We start from the raw sequence: 20,730 nt of genomic DNA on the forward strand, positions 1-20,730 counted from the left end.
TCGAGTTAGGTAATGTGTTTTTATTGTTCAAATAAACACCCTTTATTACATAGACGACTTGTGTAATTTTATTAATATCAATGATTTTAATTATTATTACCTATAGTATTATGGATTTTAAAATGTCGAAATTATTAATATAGATAGTGATAATAAAAGGTAAAAGAAAATATCCTCTTATTTTCTTAGTAGCTGGGAGTGCTAAAATTAAACTAAATCTAGTAGTATTTAGTTTTCCTAAGTATTTCCTTAGTTGTCCCAGTATAAAATGAACGAATACAAATATACAATTGTTCTTCTAAAAATAATCTGTAGTAAATTGTAAGTAGGTATTATAACATGAATATAATTGTATAAAGCTAAAATAGATGACTGTAAATAGTATAAACTAATAATTGTATATTTACATCATATACTATTGACTATTGTTCAATATTATATTTTATTCACTTATTATGATAATTTATGTTTTCATTTATGTTATACCTAATCAATGTTTTTGGTTAAAAATCAAAATAGTTTCATTTTTAAAATTATTCATATAATACCTAAATATAAAAATATAATTTGTTATGTTATGTAAATATGTCTTCAGTGTCCTACAAAAAGTATTTCTATTTATTTGTGAATGGTTTTGGATAAGATCGCCAAAATACAGAGAGAATCGTAGATAAAAGAACAAATAAAAGGAAATAAACGGAAGACCCCTTCCAAGTAATATGAGTTTTTTTTTTAAAAATGAACTGGATGCCAGTCAACATCTCTCCCTCAATCAGTTCTTTCAGTGTATATAGACACCACGCTGCAGAAAACACTACATACCTACGTCCTACGTCTTATAATAATTTTAATCGTCAGTATAAAATGTTTTTAGTAGTCGCTGTTTTTTCTGTTATTATTATTATTTGTATCTTAGATATTATTACACCACACAAATATCCAATTGGTAAGACATTTAAATTATTAATACATTTAATATTATACATAGAACATAATATATGGTATATTATTTTTTAGGTAAATATATTATAATTTTCTATTTTTTTTTAAATTTATATATTTTTATCGTTTTATATATTTAAATACCTACTCGTAGAACTATATAATATATTTATTTTTGAATATTTTAAATTACTCAATTGGTATTTAAAAAAATAAAATATTTTTGTCATTTTAATTTGTTGAGGTTATAATTAGGTACTAAGTGTGTTTACAGATTCTACTGAATTTATTATTTAAAATTTTAAATTATAATATCTTAAGTAAAAGTACCTACTATTTATTTCTTATTCAAATATTATAAGCAAACAGCATTTTTATTTAAATTTATCTTAATATTAAATGTTAAATGTAATAACACTAGTAAGCTATACATTAATAATTTTTAATTACAAATGATATTAAATTCTTAAAATATACCTAAAATTTTATTACATTTTAATAACTTTTAAGTATTAACTTACAAATAAAATAAAAATATTTTTTTATAGTTACTTAGTTTTTTTTTGCTGGGAATACATATTAGTTTTGATTGACAAATCATTAAAAAATTATTTAATTTTTATTATTGCATATAATAATTGTTTGTAATTTTACTCAAAAATTATTTCGTGGTAAACAAATTGTTGGTAAACAAATTATGATTGAAAATATTTTTTATAAAATATACATGTACATTTTTTGTCACATTTTTTTGGTTTTCAACAAATATTTTTTACTCATATACGCAATATTAATTATGTAAGTTAGGTTCAAATTAATTCGATAAAAAGTAATTTTGAAGATGTTGAACTGTTGATATGTAGATAATCATATTCAAGGTCAACAGTTTCAGAAGAGGTCTAACTTTCTTATGGTAATGATTTTTTTATTGATCCGTTTCATATTACACCATAACAAAATATGTTCATATAGCCATATAGGTATATCTATTAAACAAAGTATAGGTACCAAAGAATACTGTAAATCGTGTGGGTGCTAGTCGTTTAAAATAAAATGAATTAATTTTAATATTATGCATACCAACAGGCAACAATGCACCTGGTGGCTGGCATCTAAAGGGGTGTACCTAGCATTGTTTGAGAATCATTAATTTAGGGAAGACAAAAAAGAAAAAAAACCGTTGACCTAGAAACAAGTTTAGATCTTGAGATAGGTCAGGTGCTAAGAGGATGTTTAACTCTACCACGTTTATTTTCTAAAAGAAACAATATGTATAAATTATGTTGGGTGATCGCAGGTAATCGATAACAAATAATGGTTTGTTATTTTCTTTCGTCTAACGGTTGTAGCTAAAGATAACGTGTATTATTATGTTGGAGGCCTACAAGTTTTCATTGCCTTCAATAGTCATTGACTTCGTTATAGATTCCACTTTGTAATAATTTATTTTTATTAAATGTAAATAGTTAGTGTAAATTTATACGTTACTTAATGTTCTTTACTACATGATATGGTTAAGTGTTAGAATAAATGTAATGTTTTCAATAGGTAGTGTATTTTTAAACTTATATACATACGACATACCTAAAAAAATCTAAACCGAGAACTAAGAAGTAAATCTAATTCTTTTTCTTTAAAGTTCATTGTCAATTTTAAATAAATATGAATATTTTATGCATAACCATCATAGTAATAATATCATAACTAAATCCAGAAAAATGCATACACCCTTTCCGATATCGCAGTTTTTTATAGTATAAAAAATATAATACTTGTATATAGACTATTATTTTTAACCTACCAAATATCGATGTAAATAAATCAAGTTAGTGTATATTACCTATGTAATATAATAATTTATATTTTATTTTAATATCTCTTTTTGGCTGTTATATTTATTCAGAATATTAAAATTTAAAACTGTAGGTTTTAATTTTCACATTTATGATTTTTAAAAGTAATTCCCGAGTATATAAAATAATAATAGTAAATATTCTATATAATGTTCTATATAATGTGTATTCTAATATACATAAATACATTTGTAAAATTTCTATTAGCACTTATATATTGAATGCGGAATAATATAACGTACCTATATAGTAAATAGTAATTAATATTTGATAAGATTAGAACAAAATTGTAAATAATAAAAAAAAGTATACATTATTAAATGAATGAATAAAATATTCACAGGACCTACGAGAGTTCCTTTGCTTGGCAACTATCTAGAAATACGAAAGCTCAGAAATAAATTAGGATTCTATCACTTAGTTTGGGATCATTTGGCAAAAAGTTACGGTCAAGTGTTTTCTGTTAAGCTTGGTCGAATAGAAGCAGTAGTTGTTTCTGGGTATGATGCAGTACGGCAAGTATTGTGCAAAGACGACTTTGATGGCCGACCAGATGGATTTTTTTTCAGATTCCGAGCTTTTTATAAGAGATTAGGTGAGTTTGCTAAAATAATTTATTTAAATATTTCACATTAATTTAAAAAAATTTAAAAATAAGGTATAGTATTTGTGGATGGACCAACGTGGACTGAACAGAGAAAATTTTGCATGCAACATTTACGAAAAATGGGATTTGGCGGCGATTTAATGGAAAGAATTATAATTGATGAAGTTAACGATCTTATGTTAGATATATCGAGAAAATGTGAGGTATGTGTGTCAATACATTTTTTACATATAAAATAAGGAATAATATGATCACTGAATTGGATTTAATTTTAGAATGGTAAACCAATTGAAGTTTTTGGTTTATTTGACGTATCAGTTTTAAATGGTCTTTGGGCGATGTTAGCGGGTCATAGATTTGCGTTAAATGACTGTAAACTTGCAAGACTTATGGAATTAGTACATGACAGTTTCAGAATGTTGGATATGTCAGGAGGAATATTAAATCAAATGCCATTCATTCGGTTTTTAGCACCCAAATGTTCTGGATACGAATACCTCAAACAAATAATAAATGAGTTTTATACATTCTTAAAAGTAATTTAAAATTATAATTGGTCCATAGTCAAATGATTTGATTTTATTCATTATTATTTATAAAATGTGTTGTAGGAATCAATAGAAGAACATAAATATATGATAAATGATCAAGAAGATTTTATAAGTGCTTTTTTAAAGGAAATTGAGAAAAATAAAAAATCATCCGGGTCATTTTCAGAAGAACAGCTTCTTGTTATTTTATTGGATTTATTTTTAGCTGGCTCAGAAACCACAAGCAGTATGTTATCATTTGTTATTTTACTTCTTCTTAAACATCAAGATGTACAAGCCAAAGTACACGCAGAGTTAGATGCGGTAATTGGAGATCGAGAAATTCATCTTGCAGATAAAAACAAGTACAGAGCTTAAAACTTACCTATAAATACGTAATTATTCTAATACCATTTTTAACAACATTGGTAATTATGCACAGATTGAATTATCTTGAAGCCGTATTAATGGAGGTTCAGAGACATAGTAACGTGGCGCCGTTGGCAATTGCTCATAGAACTGTTCGAAAAACCAGTCTACAAGAATACATAATACCAAAAGTATAGTTAAATATTTCTATGTGTAAGTATTTGAAATAATTATTGTAAAAATAATGTTTAGGATACATTAGTATTGGCGAGTATATGGAGTGTTCATATGGATGAACAGCATTGGGGTGATCCTAAGGTATTTCGACCAGAAAGATTTTTGGACAATACAGGAAAAATTATAAATGACAGTTGGTTCATGCCATTTGGCGTTGGTGAGCATACTTCCTGTTATATATTTTTACATAAACAAAACATTAACTGATGGTTTTGAATTTTTCAACTGAAGGTAGACGAAGATGTTTAGGCGAGATATTGGCTAAGACAAATATATTTATGTTCATTGCCAAATTAATTCAAAATTTTGAGATACGAATTCCGCACGGAGCCCAATTGCCAGATAAGCCTCAAGATGGTGTCACGATTTCTCCATCTCCATTTTCTGCTATTTTTATACCAAGACGTTGTTCAAGTCAATAAAATAAAATTTTGATAATAATTTAAATTTGTATCACGTATAAATAATAATTTTTAAAAAAAAAATCAACAACACTTATTATATATATTTACTATAATTGAACACATATAAACGTATAATAAGTACTATCTATCATTCTACAAAACTTGAACAAATTTTAATATCTATGCTGGTGTATTAAAATTATTATAATTTTGTCATATGGATTTTTTTTTCAGATTTATTACTTCGTGAATACTCAAATTTAATTATCAATGTACCTATTTTTTTTTATTTTAACGAAATATTAGTATTTATATACTTATTTATTTTGACAATAAAATTAATATCAGGAAGTAAGATGAAGGATAATTATATAAACCATGTAAGAATGATTTAATGAGGAAACCGGATGAATTAATTGAGTTGTATAGAACTGATTTAATAATAGAGACTGAGGGGCTGTTCACTGTTATGCACTTGTGCACCGCGGTGATATTGAAGGGTTGACATGTTATAATTAAGTAGGTATTTATTTTATAAGTAAGTATTCTTAATAGTCTTTTTTTATTTGATTCATACAATCAATGCCTGTATATAAAATTATAAATGTTTCAGTTTATTAATAGCTGTTAATCTAATATTAATTCTATGTTAATTTAATTTTAATTTTGTAATAATATTATTGTTTTTTAGTAACAATGATTTATGTAATCCATTTATAATTATTGATAATTCACACCTATAATAGTTACTTACATATTGGTTATTTTATACATAAACGAATCAAATACAAAATTAATTTTTCAATAAATTGTTATTGTTGTTTATCGGTAAATGTTCATATTTACTGGTACCTACCTATACCTTTGACGTAGTTCTATGCGACTCGTGTAATAATATTAAATGATTGGGTTATTCGTATTATGGATACGATCACTGACCTGAGTCATCCTATAGTTTCAAGCAAGTGAAGCCATTGGGGCTTGTAAATTGTAGGTATGCAAATTTAATCAACCGTTTCACCGTGGTCATTAACTCATAATATGTGTTAATATGATAATATAACTCACGTCTTGAGACTTTTAAGATATCTTCTAAGTTCTAAGTTATAACAGTTATAAGGAATTAAAAGAATTAAGTAATATAAGAGTGTAAGACCATTTTATTGTGTAACCTTGTGTTATCAGTAGTTATCACTAACACAGTAGATACCTAATCATGGTAATAATTTATTTTTACCGCCAATTTTTACATTCGATTAGTGATTACAATAAATATTTATTTTATTTACCCACTGGCGGCCATTCACCATGATTATTATAAATAATATAAAATATTACTAGTTTTAAATGTTTTAATGTATCTATTATTCTATTCGAGTACTGGTGTAAGGTGTCTCTTATTGTTATTTTTAATTTTTAATTAATACTAAATCATTGATTTAAAATATTAAACACTTATCAGTTATTTATGACTTAATATCTTATATACTTACGTATACAGGTGTATTTTTTTTGTTAATTGTATTGAATAGATTTATTCAAATTGATCTAAAAAATGAATATAAACAGTGTTATGTCATCATCGTGTGATTTATTCAAAAGAGGAAAGTTTACAGATTGCTGCAACCTAATTCAAAATACAATTGATAATTGTTATTTACAAAAAATTACTGCACATGATGAAGTTGAGTTTATCATACTTAGAAACAATTTACTTGTTTCTAATTCTCTGGTACTTATCTATTATGTATGCAATTTTAATCCAATATTTATATATTTTAAATTTATTTAACTGTTTTGGTAGAGAATTTTACCTGAAATTAGTACTGAGTATGTTGTCAAGATGACTGAATTTATTAATATTTCTCAACTATATTTATATGAAAAACATATTCCATTAGAGCTGCGGATTAATTTTGTTTGTAATGCTTTGCATTGGTATTGGTTGAAACCAACTGACATTCCTGATTATTGTTATGACAAAATATTAACATTAGTTAGTGAATCCTTGCATGAAGGTTGGTATTTTATAGTAAATATTTATTAATATTATGAAAAAACTTAATTAAATTTTGACCATTTTCAGTATTACACGAAAACGGAAAAAGTACTGTTAATTTTGGATCACATGTTGGCAATGAACAGGATATACTTAATAGTTTAGAATGTTTGGCTAACAGGTTTCTTAGTTTAGAGCCAATACTGGTTGTTCAATGTTTAGAAATTTCACAGTTATTATTACTAATTTTTTTGTCTCGACGCAGTTTTACTACACTTTTAGTACATTTTACAATGGAATTGATAGATAAAATCAAAACTATTACATGCGCTTTTAAACTTAAAAGACCAAGTCACGTTTTTAATTGTTTTAAATTAGGACTTTCAAAAATAAATGTTCTTCTTGACACAGAGCACATAAAAACAATAATTATCTGTGGACATGTATCCTTGTGTATAAAAAACATTTTAGAAAATCAACATCAACAAGTCTTGTGCACACTGAACCAAATGGATGAATACTTGAGTCAAAATGATGAATTTTTTTGTTTAATGTGCTATTTAAAGGCTCTTGCAAATTATAATTTAGATGAGTTTGAAATGACATTGTGTTATTTATCTCAAATGGTCGAATGTCCAATGGAACCTTTTATTAGATCAAGGTATTATTTATTGTTAGGGAGAACTCATTCAAAAATGAGTAATAGTGATTTGGCTATACAGTCATTTGAGAAATTAAAAGGATCAGAGTTTAATAATATAATGGCTTATTACATGTCACAGCATTATGAAATGATCAACATGCAGTTTATGCAAATGGTGGTGTTGGAACAAGCTATTAAGGTAATGTTAATTACAATGCTTAAAATATATATAATATTTAAATGGTTGTTTAGGAAGATTTTGAGGGACATAATAGACATGAAAAATTATCCAACAGTTTTATTACAAAGGCACTTATTATTTTACATCCACAACCGGATTTGACTAAGAGGCAATTACTTTACTTGGCGGCAAAAAAAAAATATGAGCATACTGTATGTTATTTTTTAAATTGTTAGACTTATTTTATCCACAGTTAAATAATATCTACTGATCATTTTAAATGGTTTTTTTTATTTTTAGAACTATAAATTAGCAGCTTCTACTTATTTAAGTCTTTTGGAATTGAATGAGGTTGATCAATATATTTCTGACTTAGTAGTAATTCCACCAATGTTTATGCTCAAACATGAAGCTGCTGTAGCTCTTTTAAAAGCTCATAAACCAGAAGAATCTTTTAAACTGTGTCAAACTTTGGTTGAAGAATATGAGCCAGGATGCGATATGTGGAAAAGTGATTCATTTTGGGCTGATGAATTGAATGATTACAATTTTAATGTGATTGGAACTATGTTATTAGCTGAAACATGTTTAAATAAAAATACTGATATAGTTTTGGAAGCACTAAACAAGTAGATTTCTATCCCTTAATTGTGTAGGTGTTCTTTTTATAACATTTCTGGTTCAAGGTCTTTCAATTGTCTGTATGCTAAAAGCAGTTTTGATTTTGTGGCAAAACCTAGTAACCATGATGAAAATATCACAACTTTACGACGAATTCTTATTGGTAAAATATTGTTACTTAAAGCTACAGTTTTGAGTAAGTTAAATAAAGAAGAGGACTGTGAAGCGGCATTCAAAAAAGCACTTTCATATAATGCTGGTAAATTATGAAATAAGGCTAAGATAAAATATTGTTTTAAACTTCTTATTTATCTATAAACATTTAAAAAACAAACCAAAATTAGTGTTAAAATAATTATAACAGCTGATGAAATATTTATTTTTTCATCTATTTATATAAATATTTCAAATAAAAAAGATGAATGTAATTTGTATTATGAGTACTTAATTTACATATCTGGTAATATACAAGAAGAGTTTTGTTATAGTAAATGTATAGAAAATGTTTATATTATTTAATAAAGATAAAAAATTCTGTTGTTACAATGTTATATCATTCAAGTGATTTTTGTAATATTTTTTTTTTTTTTAGGAGATGAAGATATTGTATATTTATATTCAAAATGGTTAGAACATAAAGGGAAATTATCAGAATCAATGAAGGTTCGTGATCAATTTGATCGAAACAAAGTTAATATAATTACGTGTGATAATGTTGTTATGTCTTTTGTCTTGGAAAATAAGCATGGTCTCGAAGACACAATAATTGGCGATGATGTGATGGATGACTTGTTTGCTAGCACTGGTGATAAACCAATGGACCTAGACAATGAAATGGATCCAGCTGATGATGATATTTTTAATAACTTGTTTTTGGATTAAAATTAATAAAAAAAAAGATACTAGTTAAAACTTGGGTATTAATTGTTATTGGCTTGAGTTATTTAGTTATAAAATAAAAATGTTTTTGTTTTTAACTAGGATGACTATATTATTAATGTATAAAAATAAAATAAAAACTATTTTAGGCATTCTAGCCTACTAGTTTTGTAGTAAATTTTATTTTTTTTTTAGATAATGTTGGTCATTAAAGGGTCATTCTTATTTTAGAGATTTTATAAATTGTATTGCAATACACTATTATAGGATGGTTTATGCTTATCCCTGACAACGATTAGTCATCAGTCAGTGCTTATTACACAGAAACCATTATTTAGAACTATTCAGTGTTTTCAATATTTTTTGGATTCAAGATTTTCTTTTTTATACATACAGTAGGGTCTTGGTAATCCGAAAACAGGCTGATCTGAAGGACAAGGTAATCCAAACGGACTTGGAAATTGCCACATCGCTATACTAATACACATGTGTATCATAATTCATAGTAATATGCAATACATGTACTTATTAACTGGCTATTCATACATAATTATAATGATTTTGTCGATTTTTATTGTATTCATTGTATTTTAAAATAACAAATTTTATGAATCAACACTGCAGTATGGATAAAGATTAATTTCAAAATTTAAATTGGAAGAGAATTGATTTTTTTTTTATGTCATAAGTAATCCAAACAAATTGTTAATCCAAATGATCCCTTTCCCGAATCTTGTTTGGATTAACGAGACCCTACTGTATCTAGTATACATACAGGACTCTTCACTAGAAGCTGAACAAAAAGTGTCCCATTTAGAATTTGTCGGGATAAAGAAATGTGATGCTCAAAATAAAGGGACAAATTCTTTAAAAAAAAAAATACAATATAGTTACATCGGTAAATCGATATTTTTAAAATTTTAATTGTTCATAATTATTTATACTTAATTGATAATATATTAAACAAACACAATTAATTTATGATTGGTTTCACATACAAATATGAGTTTTCAATACTTAAATTAATTTGTGTTGATACATGACAATTTACCTGAACAACAATTTATTTCTATATAAAGCTTCAATTAAATTTATTTTATAAAAAAATATTAAAAAATAGTTTATTATTTTGGCTTAAATAGCAATTTCAATCCTTGAAAAATATAGGGTTATAGATTAATTATTAAAAAAATAATTTTAACAAAATTTCTATACACTAAAAATATAATTAATAATAACTGATAATTGTATTTAAGAAAATATACAAATATTTTATTTTAAAACACTCTCATTATTAACAATCATATATTTTTAATATTATTTTTAACAATATAACTTAACTAAAATAACAATATAAAAATACAATCATAAAAATAATAAAGAAAAACTAATTTAAAAATACTTTACTATCTGTTAATAATTAATAACAGACAGAATACTTATTTTGAATTGATTCTATTTGCTCTAAAATAAAATTAAAAATAATATTCTTAAGAAAATTAATTGAAATGAAGTTTCCTAACTCACTAAATTATTTTATTCAATTTTAATCCAATCTTTTGGGTTTTTTAGAATTTCTGTTAATTTTCCTTCTCTACTTTCAGGATCTGGATTGTGCATATACTTCCAGTTCTATGACAAAATAAAGAAAATTACAAATGTCAATAAAATTATTGTATATTAATATATTATTGTGCGAGTTAAAATTACAGTATAATTTATTGATTAATTATATTATATTGATGTATTATATATTGTAATATAGGTAATGCCTATGTTTAAAATATTTATAAATGTACTTTGAAAATATATTTAACATCATTTTATGTTAATCAAAATAAAGTCAACACATTTGTATTTTATTCTATGCCTAATACATAATTATTTAAATATCTTACCATTGTTAAATGCATATTATATAAAATATAAAAAAAAAAAAAAACAGTAATTTGAATTTTACCATTATCAATAAACCAATGTTTAATTAATTAATAAATAAGAAATTATATACAATAAAATGTAATAAACTTACGGCAGTCAAGGGAAGTGACATAAGTATACTTTCATATCTAGCACCAGGTGTGTAGAGACCAAATTTTGTACCTCTGTCATATATCAAATTAAATTCAACATATCGTCCTCGTCTAAGTAATTGCCATTCTCTTTCTTCATCATTATATAAATCGTTTTTATGCTTTTGTACTATGAAAATAAGTTTATATTAATATTTTATATATTGTATACAACTTCATAATTAAATTATATATACCTAATGGAATATATGAAGGGATAACTGCTTGTGCACAACTCTTAACAAAATTAAATGTAGATGGAGTGTCTAAATCGTCAAAAAATATACCACCAACCCCTCTTCGTTCTCCTCTATGCGGTATATTAAAATAATCATCACACCAACGTTTAAATTTAGGATAATATGATTTGTCATGTTGATCACAAGCATTTTTTAATGAGCGATGAAAATGGACTGCATCTTCTTCATTTAGATAATAAGGAGTTAAATCAGTACCTCCACCAAACCACCACTAGAATAATAAACACAATTAGAAAATCATTGTACTTATGATATATTTAAAATTATAATGGCTAATGAAATAATAACATTTCAATAAAATAGATAATAATAAACTTAGCTGTGAATTTAATGCACTAAAAAACTAGGAAGTATGCATAAACAGTTAAAAAATTGAGAAATTCTACGAAATAATATAATTCATAATTCTATATTTTATGATTTGAAAGGTACATCAGTTAGTAATAATGTGTGTGAAATATTAAAAAATAAATAAATGCATACTACAAAAAAATAGACGATCTTAGAAAAAAATGAATATTTTTTTAAAGAATTTATGAACATTTTTAAAATATTTAAAATTAATCTTTTTTTAATAAAACATCAAGAACAATAATAATTTAATGGTATGAAATGTTAAATTTTATAACTTTTTTTACCCAAATAAGCAATTTAAATATTTTAAAATACATAGCTGTACACTTATATGTATTTATATTTTATAAATTTAAGTTTAAAATATTGATACATTACAAATAAAATTTCTACTTAGAATAATAATGTTTTAAATCAAATTTGAATTTTATTTATTTTGAATTTAGAATACAATTCACTGATACCTAAAATCATTAAATATAACCTTAATAGTAAATATACCTCTATTGTATTATCAGGTAAAGTGACTTCAAAGTATCTATAATTAAAATGTATAGTAGGCACATAGGGATTGCGCGGATGTATTACTGCACTGACACCTGCAGCAAAGAATGGAAGTACTTGACCACTTTTAAAATTTTTACCTCTAAAATAAAATAAATTATAAGTTGAAAACAATTAGATTTACAAAAACAGCTTGGAGAAGAAACATTTATTGATTTATTGTTCACTTTGAATTGATAAAAGTTTTAGTTATCATGTGTGCTAAATAAATATTTAAATATTAATCTATTTTTGATTTATACAACATATTAAATTATAAATTGGTTTTTATGTTTAAATTTGAATAATGATGTTTAGAATTGTGAATTTATTTTGTAAATAGCTGTTAGATATAATAAGTAAAAAAAATATTAATATATAATAATTTTATTACTATTAGTAATGAAATGTCTAATTATTACTGAGACATGGGACATAAAAAAACCATCAATTTGAAATGCTAGTTACAGGTAAAAGTATTGTATTTTATAGGAGGTACTGGGTTATAAAATTTGATAACCACTGATGTGAAACAATAACATAAAGGTCAGAAAATTATATTAATGATTAACTAAATAGATATTTCATATTAATACTCCACAGATAATCTAGAGAGTTCAAACATTGAATTAAATGGTAGAGAATAAATTAATTATTAGGGATGAATCAAACTTATGTTTTCATGATTACAAACTTAAATTTTTTTTAAACTTATGAACTTTTATAAACATTTAAGTGTAACTAATTTTAAAATAAAATATTAATAATATCAGTTGTTAATAAAAAATTAAATAAATTTACATTTTAAATTAGTTTATGCACAAATATTACTAAAGATATTCAAAATAAAATTTAAAATGTTTTCTTATCAAATTTTTTTAAATTTGAGGTGTTGAGAGTCTATATATTTATATATTTATACATTATGAATATTATTTATATTTACCTAGCTCTCATTTGATCAATTGCTCTGGGAGGTAAATTACCATGAACTACAGAAACATTAACGCCAGCTTTTTCAAAAACTTCTCCTTCCTGCATTACACATGTAACTCCACCACCACCCTCAGGTCTTAACCATCGATCTACTTTGAATTTTTCTTTTGGTTCTTCTTTTTCAAGTGCTCGACAAAATTCAGCCTAAAAAAAAAACACCAACATTTATTAAAATAAATATATTAATGATAATTAACTTAAATAAATTTGTTATGATATAAGTACTTGTATATTCATAATCATAAGTTCCATGATTGTTTTCATATCTTCGGGTCTACTTTTTAATGTTTGTAAATCTGTAATAGTGTCTGCCATGAATTTGTCAACGACCAATGATTTTGCCGCTACAGTACTGTATGATACACCTAATGCAATAAGTGTTCCTGGGATTAATCTACAATTAATAATTATAAACAATTAAAATAAAGAAATATAAGGGATTATTTTTTTAAATCTTTCAGTAGAACAAATTAAAAATTAAAAATTTTATAACACAGCTCTGATCTTAGTTTCAAACGCTATGTAATATCAACTCTAAGAGACTTAACTAAATTATTTTCAACAAGAACTTGCCTAAATTTTTTGTCATCCTTCATCTTTAAGCATGTCGCCGTGTAAACCGTCTTGATGGTGGAAGATATGACTTTCAATATCATGGTATCGACGACGTATATCACGTATGTATATATATTATAAAATTATTAAAACACGGCTTGTAACGTAACTACTGTTCCGCAGTACAAAATCTATAAAGTATAAATAATTGAAAAATATTCTCGTTCTCGTTCTCGTTTATGGTTGAGATAAAGTACTCGGTGCTCATAGGTTTGTCACTCGTGACATGTAGACATTCCTTTCATCTATAATATTATTTTATGTCACTATTGTCACAGTCAGAATTTACGCGTACCTATGTTTTAAATAATTTTGATATTATGTATGCACCGAGTTAGGAGGTGACGAGGTTCAATACGTGCACGACGCACGTTCGCATTTTTGTAATCATAATATCCCGGTCGGCAGTCATATGATAAGGAATGTTGATAATGCCGCGGGCTCGTTTCGAAAATTACCAACTTTAATTTTTTTATCGATACTATTATATTACAAGGTATCTAACTATTGGCCCACTGTGGACTACGTGATTTAAATCACGTCATTATTATTTTATTTTATACTACTATACTCTAAGTATGTGGTAATAACCTAACCTGTAGACATAATAAGTCATAATAATATAATATCTTAGTTTACAAATCACGTGAGTATACGGACATACGGTACGTTACCTATAAATCTTACCTACTGTTTAATGTTTAGATCACAAACATAGACATAAGTACTATAAAAAAATACACATTATACAGGGATATATATATATATATTTTTATACGTCATGATCTTATGGTCATGAACATTAGTTATTACTCATAAACATTTTGATGTCTATGTTCATTTTTATAGGTAGCTTTCTGTTGTATTATTTATTTGTAAATATTGTTGTAATAATATATCTAGTAATTATAGGCGGTCACGAATTCGTACTTTGTTTACGCGTGGTCATACAACTGTTGTAAGCAATTGAGTTAACATCAACCCCTCCACCCTACACGAGTCCACGATGGTTTGAGACCTAAACTTAAGGTAATGGCCGACACGTTCTAGCCACTAGGACTCAGGGGTGGCGAACCTACGGCACGTGTGTCAGAGGTGGCATGTTGGTCAAATTTCAATGGTACGTGAAAAATTAAAATTATATAAAAAATTATGCTATTCATGAAATGTTGGTTATAAGGAATGCAAAGAAACAAATTATATTTAAAAATTATAATATTCCTTTGTAAAATGTATTATTTATACAAATGTTAATTATATTACTCTATTTATTGTGTAATTTTATTTTTATCCTTAGAAAATATAATTTACTTTGAGCACGTGAAAAATTTTCAAAACCTTGATTTGAAAAATTTGACACTTGACCTAAAAAAGTTTCGCCATTTCTGTACTAGGTGACAGCTACCTGAGCTACCGTATCCTCGTTCCGTACATTATCTGTATGGTCCGTGTTAAAAAAATTTCTTGCAATATTATCGTTATTTACCAAATCGAGTAATATTATTTAGGTGAATTAATAATGAGACATGAAATTAGATATAGTGGTAGTAAAATCAGGTTTAAGACATGGTGATTCCGACGCAGACGAAGTCATGTATAGAAAATAGACATGTAGTGCTAATGGAAGACCCACTGATTAAGTTTAAGTTATAATTAAACAGACTTAATTACGTGACACGGAAAGTAAGATTACACATTAATGGATAGAAAATGTAATAGGTACACATGATCACAGGAAGATGAAAATGGTCAGGATGATGTAAGTAATAAAATAAATAAAACACAAATTTATTCAAATTTAACACATTAATTGTTATACAATATAACTTACACAACGACGAAGTACACTCGACATACTTATAATATACAGTGGAGCAACTTCTTTGGTTTTTATAAGAAAGGAAGGGGTATTAATTACCTAGGACAGTAAGACTATACTTTTAAATTCTTAGATTTTTTATATAATTAAAGAAGTATGTGATGTAATATCTTTCTTTCAAATCCTAAAAAGAGCGATGAATGTATTTGTTTACAATTATGTTAACGATTTTGTTAAAAATTATGTGTCCAACACTTTTTATAGTATAAAAATCTTCAATATTTAGAGAGTTTATTTTGGCAGAAATCTAGTTTGTATCTATAGTTTGAAGGGTGACGAGTAAAAATTTCTAGTACTTTTTAAAATAATTGATAAAAATTAAAATTAAAGGAAAAATATTGTTACGAAACACCAGGTTGACTTAATAATCACAAATAAATTAATTTTTTAGATACTAAACTTTTTGTTAAATATTTATATCAGTTATTTTTATACATGATATAATTTTAAAAATATTTTAGTTTTCTTTGAGTTATTATTATAGATATTTGAAATTTTAAGTTCTTTCTATAAAATATGTTTATACCTACAATTTTTTTTATCAATCAAAACGTTTGAAGGTTCTTTCGAAGTTATTCTTACAACAGATTTTAGTTTTACGAATTTGGATATTTAAACGAAAAATATCGAGAAGAAACTAGAAGAAAAACTCTAACGATTATATTTATTTCTATGTAATTGAAAATTTTCACAGTTACTTATTTTATTATTTTCTAGACACAATGGAATTATTTAGACTGATTTTAAGTTATTTTTACCTCGATCCTCAGTGCACCTCTAACTTCTATTGGCGCCCTTGGGAAATCATATTTGTTGCCCTTATTCAACATGCAATTTTATTTTACATCATTTCTATAGAGAAGCTAAGATTTCACATACGTTTAAACCTTGTAAATTGTATTCTCGCAAATAACTATCTCATCGTGGTAATAAGTAATAACCCGAATAATATTCATACTATAATTTTATATTATCAATAATTAATAAACAATGAATATTATTTAAAATTAATCAGGTGTAACATATTTTTTTAACTGTAAAAATAATTTATGTTTTATTAATTAACTTCAAATATTTGATAAAATAAAAAGCAAAAAAAAAAAAATTGATTAAATTAGGATTAAGAAGAAAATTGTTGTTAATTGAGCCATGTAAGTTTTATAAATAAAAAGAACGTCCTTATAATGAACTCAAAATGTTGATATTTTCTAATTTTTTAAGAAATTCATAATAATGGTTAATAATAAAGCAATTATAAAGAATTTCAGTAGAAATTAGTACCTATATCTGAGAAAGTGAAAAATTTGTATTGAATCTGCTCAATTTAGTTTAACCAGAAAAGTTTATGCGAGTTCTATAAAATGTAACCGTATTGCAATATTTAGCGAACTAAAGAAAAGTGAAGTGCTGTAAAATCATAAGTATTTTCATTGATTTTTGTGTATATATAGTTTGATTAATATTTATGTATTTAAAATTTATGGTATTTCCAATGATAAAGCTAAGCGAATATGTTGCTTTTGTTAGTATTGATAGTACTTATATATTGTATGTATATTACTGTGAATGAAAGTGAGCTTGAAAAAATAACTCCAATATGTTTGATCTAATCAATTTTAGGTAAATGGTTATTATTAGAGTAATAATCAACAAAGAGAGGATATTTTATTGCACATCATGGCTTATAATAGAACGAAATCAATTTTGTAACAATTTTGGAAGAAATCAAAGTCTTTTTTTGATTCTAAATCGTTCCCTGATGATTTAATAGTATGTATTAGGTATACATAACATAACCATATGCATACATGCTAAAATTTGATATTAAAAAATAAAATCAACATGTAAATTCATGTATAAAATAAAAAATTATAGTTTTGTGGAGTTTAGAAATATGAACTCCCTGAGGTACACTTAATGTAATTGAAATAGTTCTAGAAACACGTCTATTTAATGTTATTTTTGACTTCTAAATAATATATATTATATAAATTTAAATAATTTTAAATGTGATCATTAATATTCATCAACACTAACTTACGGTTGATTAACGATCGTATCGAATGCTTTTATGTTATCTGTATAGACTGCGACCACCTATAATTACCTATCACAATAGCACCCATTAATTAGTTACGATGAGAAACTAATTTTGAAATATAGATATATTTTGATGAAATTTAAATTCTTCAGGTATTGTTTAGTTTAGAAAAAAGAAATAGTGTTTTCAGTAAAATTGATTCAAATAATTTCGTGATAGCTTATCTAGATATTTAAATACTAGCTGAATAAAAGAGGATTTCCATGATTTTTAAAATGTGCTTGGAGATAGTTAATGAAAAATGAAAATGTAACAGTTGTGTTAAACTATTAAATCATATTTATATTTATGGAACGTCATCAAGACAATGTGAGTAATTATATTTTCATTTAAGTGCAAGAAAAAGCCTTTGAATATTAATATATGTTTTGTTTTATTCAATATACTTATATACTTAATAAAAATATAATTGGAATTGTAGATATTATTATTTATGAAACTATTTAGGTTCATTCCAAACCTATTTCTAATTTTAAGTAAAATTATTATGATAAAGGGTGGCTTTTTCAACTATGTATAGTTAAATATTTAAAAACTAAAATAAAAATAAGGTACTATACTGGTTTAATATATTTCTTGTACGTATAATAACAGTTTGTTTTGACAACTTAATGCATTTAAAAATCGGCTAGTCTATGTAAACTTTAATGGACTCATGTTGTCATAATTTAAATTCAAAGTTATAACTTATAGATACGGCTTGGTATACTATACAGGTATTTATGGATATTAAGTTTAACATATATTAATTTTCATTAAACTTTACGAAGAACTTTTGGTATATGGATTATACACTTAACACTAATGAACTTTTTACGTTTTAAGAAATACAATATGGGTACCTAAGTTAGACATAATACTTATTATAAACTAAAATAAAATAACTTGTTACTTTAAAACCTTTCTATGTGTAATGTGTATGTGTTAGAAAATAACTTTTCTGAGTTGTGTAAAGTATATATAAAAATATTAATTATTTATAAATTTTGAAATATTAAAAAAAAAACAAAACTGAAATCAATTCAGTAAAACTAAAAATATAGGTTTTTAGAAAAAAATGGCCAATGAAAAGATTAAAAATTAGTTTTATAATAACAATTTATAAAATTATGAATCTTGTAGTTATTAAATACTTATGGTATTTTATATTTAAAATATATATTATAAGTACTTACTTGTGGTTGAAATACAGATTGTAAGCTTTTCAATGAAAAAGGTATATAGTATATAAAAACTCTCCATAAATACAGTTATTAATTTAAAATGTTAATGTAAAAATGTAAAATTAAATAAATATTGCTTGAGTCTTATTCATTTAGGCAGTTAATGAAAATAGTCAAAATGTTACATTATTTTTAGTTATTACTTATTGCATGGACTTATTTATTTTTATATAGATTCAATTAGTTTGTACTTTATAGTAATTTCGTAAAATACAAGTTTTCCAATAAACAGTTGTGAGGAACTTCTAAGTTCTAACTTCTCTTTATTACTTATTTGTTTCCAATTATCTAGTTCTAACATAATTTAAAAATAACTTATTTGAGAAAATTACATTAATTTACCAAACTTAAAATCATTGCAGCATGTTCGTTATCAACTGTTTGTCTAACTATCGTTTTTAACAATCTTTGCATGATAATCTTAAAGAACATAATATTATTCATGTACATTTTAGAATACTTTTCATATTTCCTAAAATATGTAAAATCTTTTAAAATGAACAAAATGGTAATTGTTATTCCCATAGAAGTTTTTTTTTTAAATACAAATCTGAAGTTTCATCTTATATGAATGAAATCTAAAAACTGAATACACTTACCTTCTGACATTATTTGTGAATTTATATTTCACATTTGTATGTAAATATGTTACTAAAATAACTACCTATTATATTTTCTGTCTTTTTCGGAATAAAAAAAAAAATGTGTTATTCAATTCTTTATTCATTACAGTGAGCTTAAGTATAAATTACTAAGTTAAGTGTAAAACAATATTACAGTTCCATAGGTTATGTTAATTTTTTTTTATTAGAAATATTAAAATTCTGATCGAAACGAAAATGTATTGGTAACAATGATGTGTTTTTTAAATTTATTATGTATTATAATCTTAGAATTAAAAAATGCATCAAATTTAAATTTTGAAGTTGGTTTGTGGTGATAAATTAGTATTTTGTTGTAATCAAAAAATAAATAGTTATAGAGAATTTAAATTTTACCAAATAATATAATGTAGTTTTCAAAATATTTAGGATTTTTGTTTGTGCTATCCATAGATATTTGGAATTTTCTATTTATGCATGATAAAATATTTGTTATTGAAATGAAAAGCTTAAAAATGTAATTACAAAGTTTTTAAAAAATAGTTCATAACTCAAATAAAAATTACAGAAAATATATTACTACAATCTTTTTTATAAACGAAAAAAGTAGAAAATTCAAATATTTTTTTAATACAAGTAATATAAACAAAGTTGAAGTACAAAATAGTTTGAAAATTATATCGTGTCTATTACATTTTATTAAACATATTTGGTAAGAATTTTGTGTCTCTATAATTATATTCATTTTTAAGTTACAACAAAAAACAAAATAAATTTTATAGAAAACTGGGTATGCATAATAATTTGTTTTTCCTGATAT

The 20,730-nt window shown here is 24.7% G+C and overlaps 3 protein-coding genes across 5 annotated transcripts; 2 read left to right on the top strand and 1 right to left on the bottom strand.

The window, feature by feature from the left end:
* Positions 1-771: 771 nt before the first annotated feature.
* Positions 772-5,135, top strand: LOC112596954 (methyl farnesoate epoxidase-like). Of its 2 annotated transcripts, none has more exons than XM_025342843.1 (8): positions 772-946; positions 3,139-3,390; positions 3,454-3,605; positions 3,678-3,938; positions 4,014-4,297; positions 4,375-4,492; positions 4,554-4,695; positions 4,770-5,135. In XM_025342843.1, exons 1-8 carry the CDS (start codon positions 865-867, stop codon positions 4,958-4,960), a joined length of 1,482 nt encoding a protein of 493 aa, XP_025198628.1. In that variant the 5' UTR covers positions 772-864; the 3' UTR covers positions 4,961-5,135. The 2 variants fall into 2 exon arrangements, with proteins under 2 accessions (XP_025198628.1, XP_025198629.1); XM_025342844.1 differs by having other exon boundaries at positions 3,460-3,605.
* Positions 5,136-6,497: 1,362 nt separating this feature from the next.
* LOC112596938 lies at positions 6,498-9,306 on the top strand. The gene is made up of 7 exons (XM_025342821.1): positions 6,498-6,674; positions 6,747-6,960; positions 7,029-7,783; positions 7,837-7,977; positions 8,066-8,394; positions 8,452-8,645; positions 8,979-9,306. The coding sequence occupies exons 1-7, from the start codon at positions 6,498-6,500 to the stop codon at positions 9,266-9,268; spliced, it is 2,100 nt and encodes a 699-aa protein (XP_025198606.1). The 3' UTR covers positions 9,269-9,306.
* Positions 9,307-10,717: 1,411 nt separating this feature from the next.
* LOC112596948 (oxygen-dependent coproporphyrinogen-III oxidase) lies at positions 10,718-14,483 on the bottom strand. 2 transcript variants are annotated; one of them, XM_025342838.1, is made up of 7 exons: positions 14,064-14,146; positions 13,716-13,884; positions 13,441-13,634; positions 12,453-12,597; positions 11,535-11,808; positions 11,298-11,467; positions 10,718-10,897 (listed from the first exon to the last, which is right to left on the bottom strand). In XM_025342838.1, the coding sequence occupies exons 1-7, from the start codon at positions 14,144-14,146 to the stop codon at positions 10,802-10,804; spliced, it is 1,131 nt and encodes a 376-aa protein (XP_025198623.1). In that variant the 3' UTR covers positions 10,718-10,801. The 2 variants fall into 2 exon arrangements, with proteins under 2 accessions (XP_025198623.1, XP_025198624.1); XM_025342839.1 differs by having other exon boundaries at positions 10,802-10,897; positions 13,716-13,887; positions 14,066-14,483.
* Positions 14,484-20,730: the final 6,247 nt, after the last annotated feature.

Source organism: Melanaphis sacchari, unplaced genomic scaffold (assembly GCF_002803265.2).
Source record: "Melanaphis sacchari strain LSU unplaced genomic scaffold, SCAv2.0 Contig36_pilon_pilon, whole genome shotgun sequence".
NCBI lineage: Eukaryota > Metazoa > Arthropoda > Insecta > Hemiptera > Aphididae > Melanaphis > Melanaphis sacchari.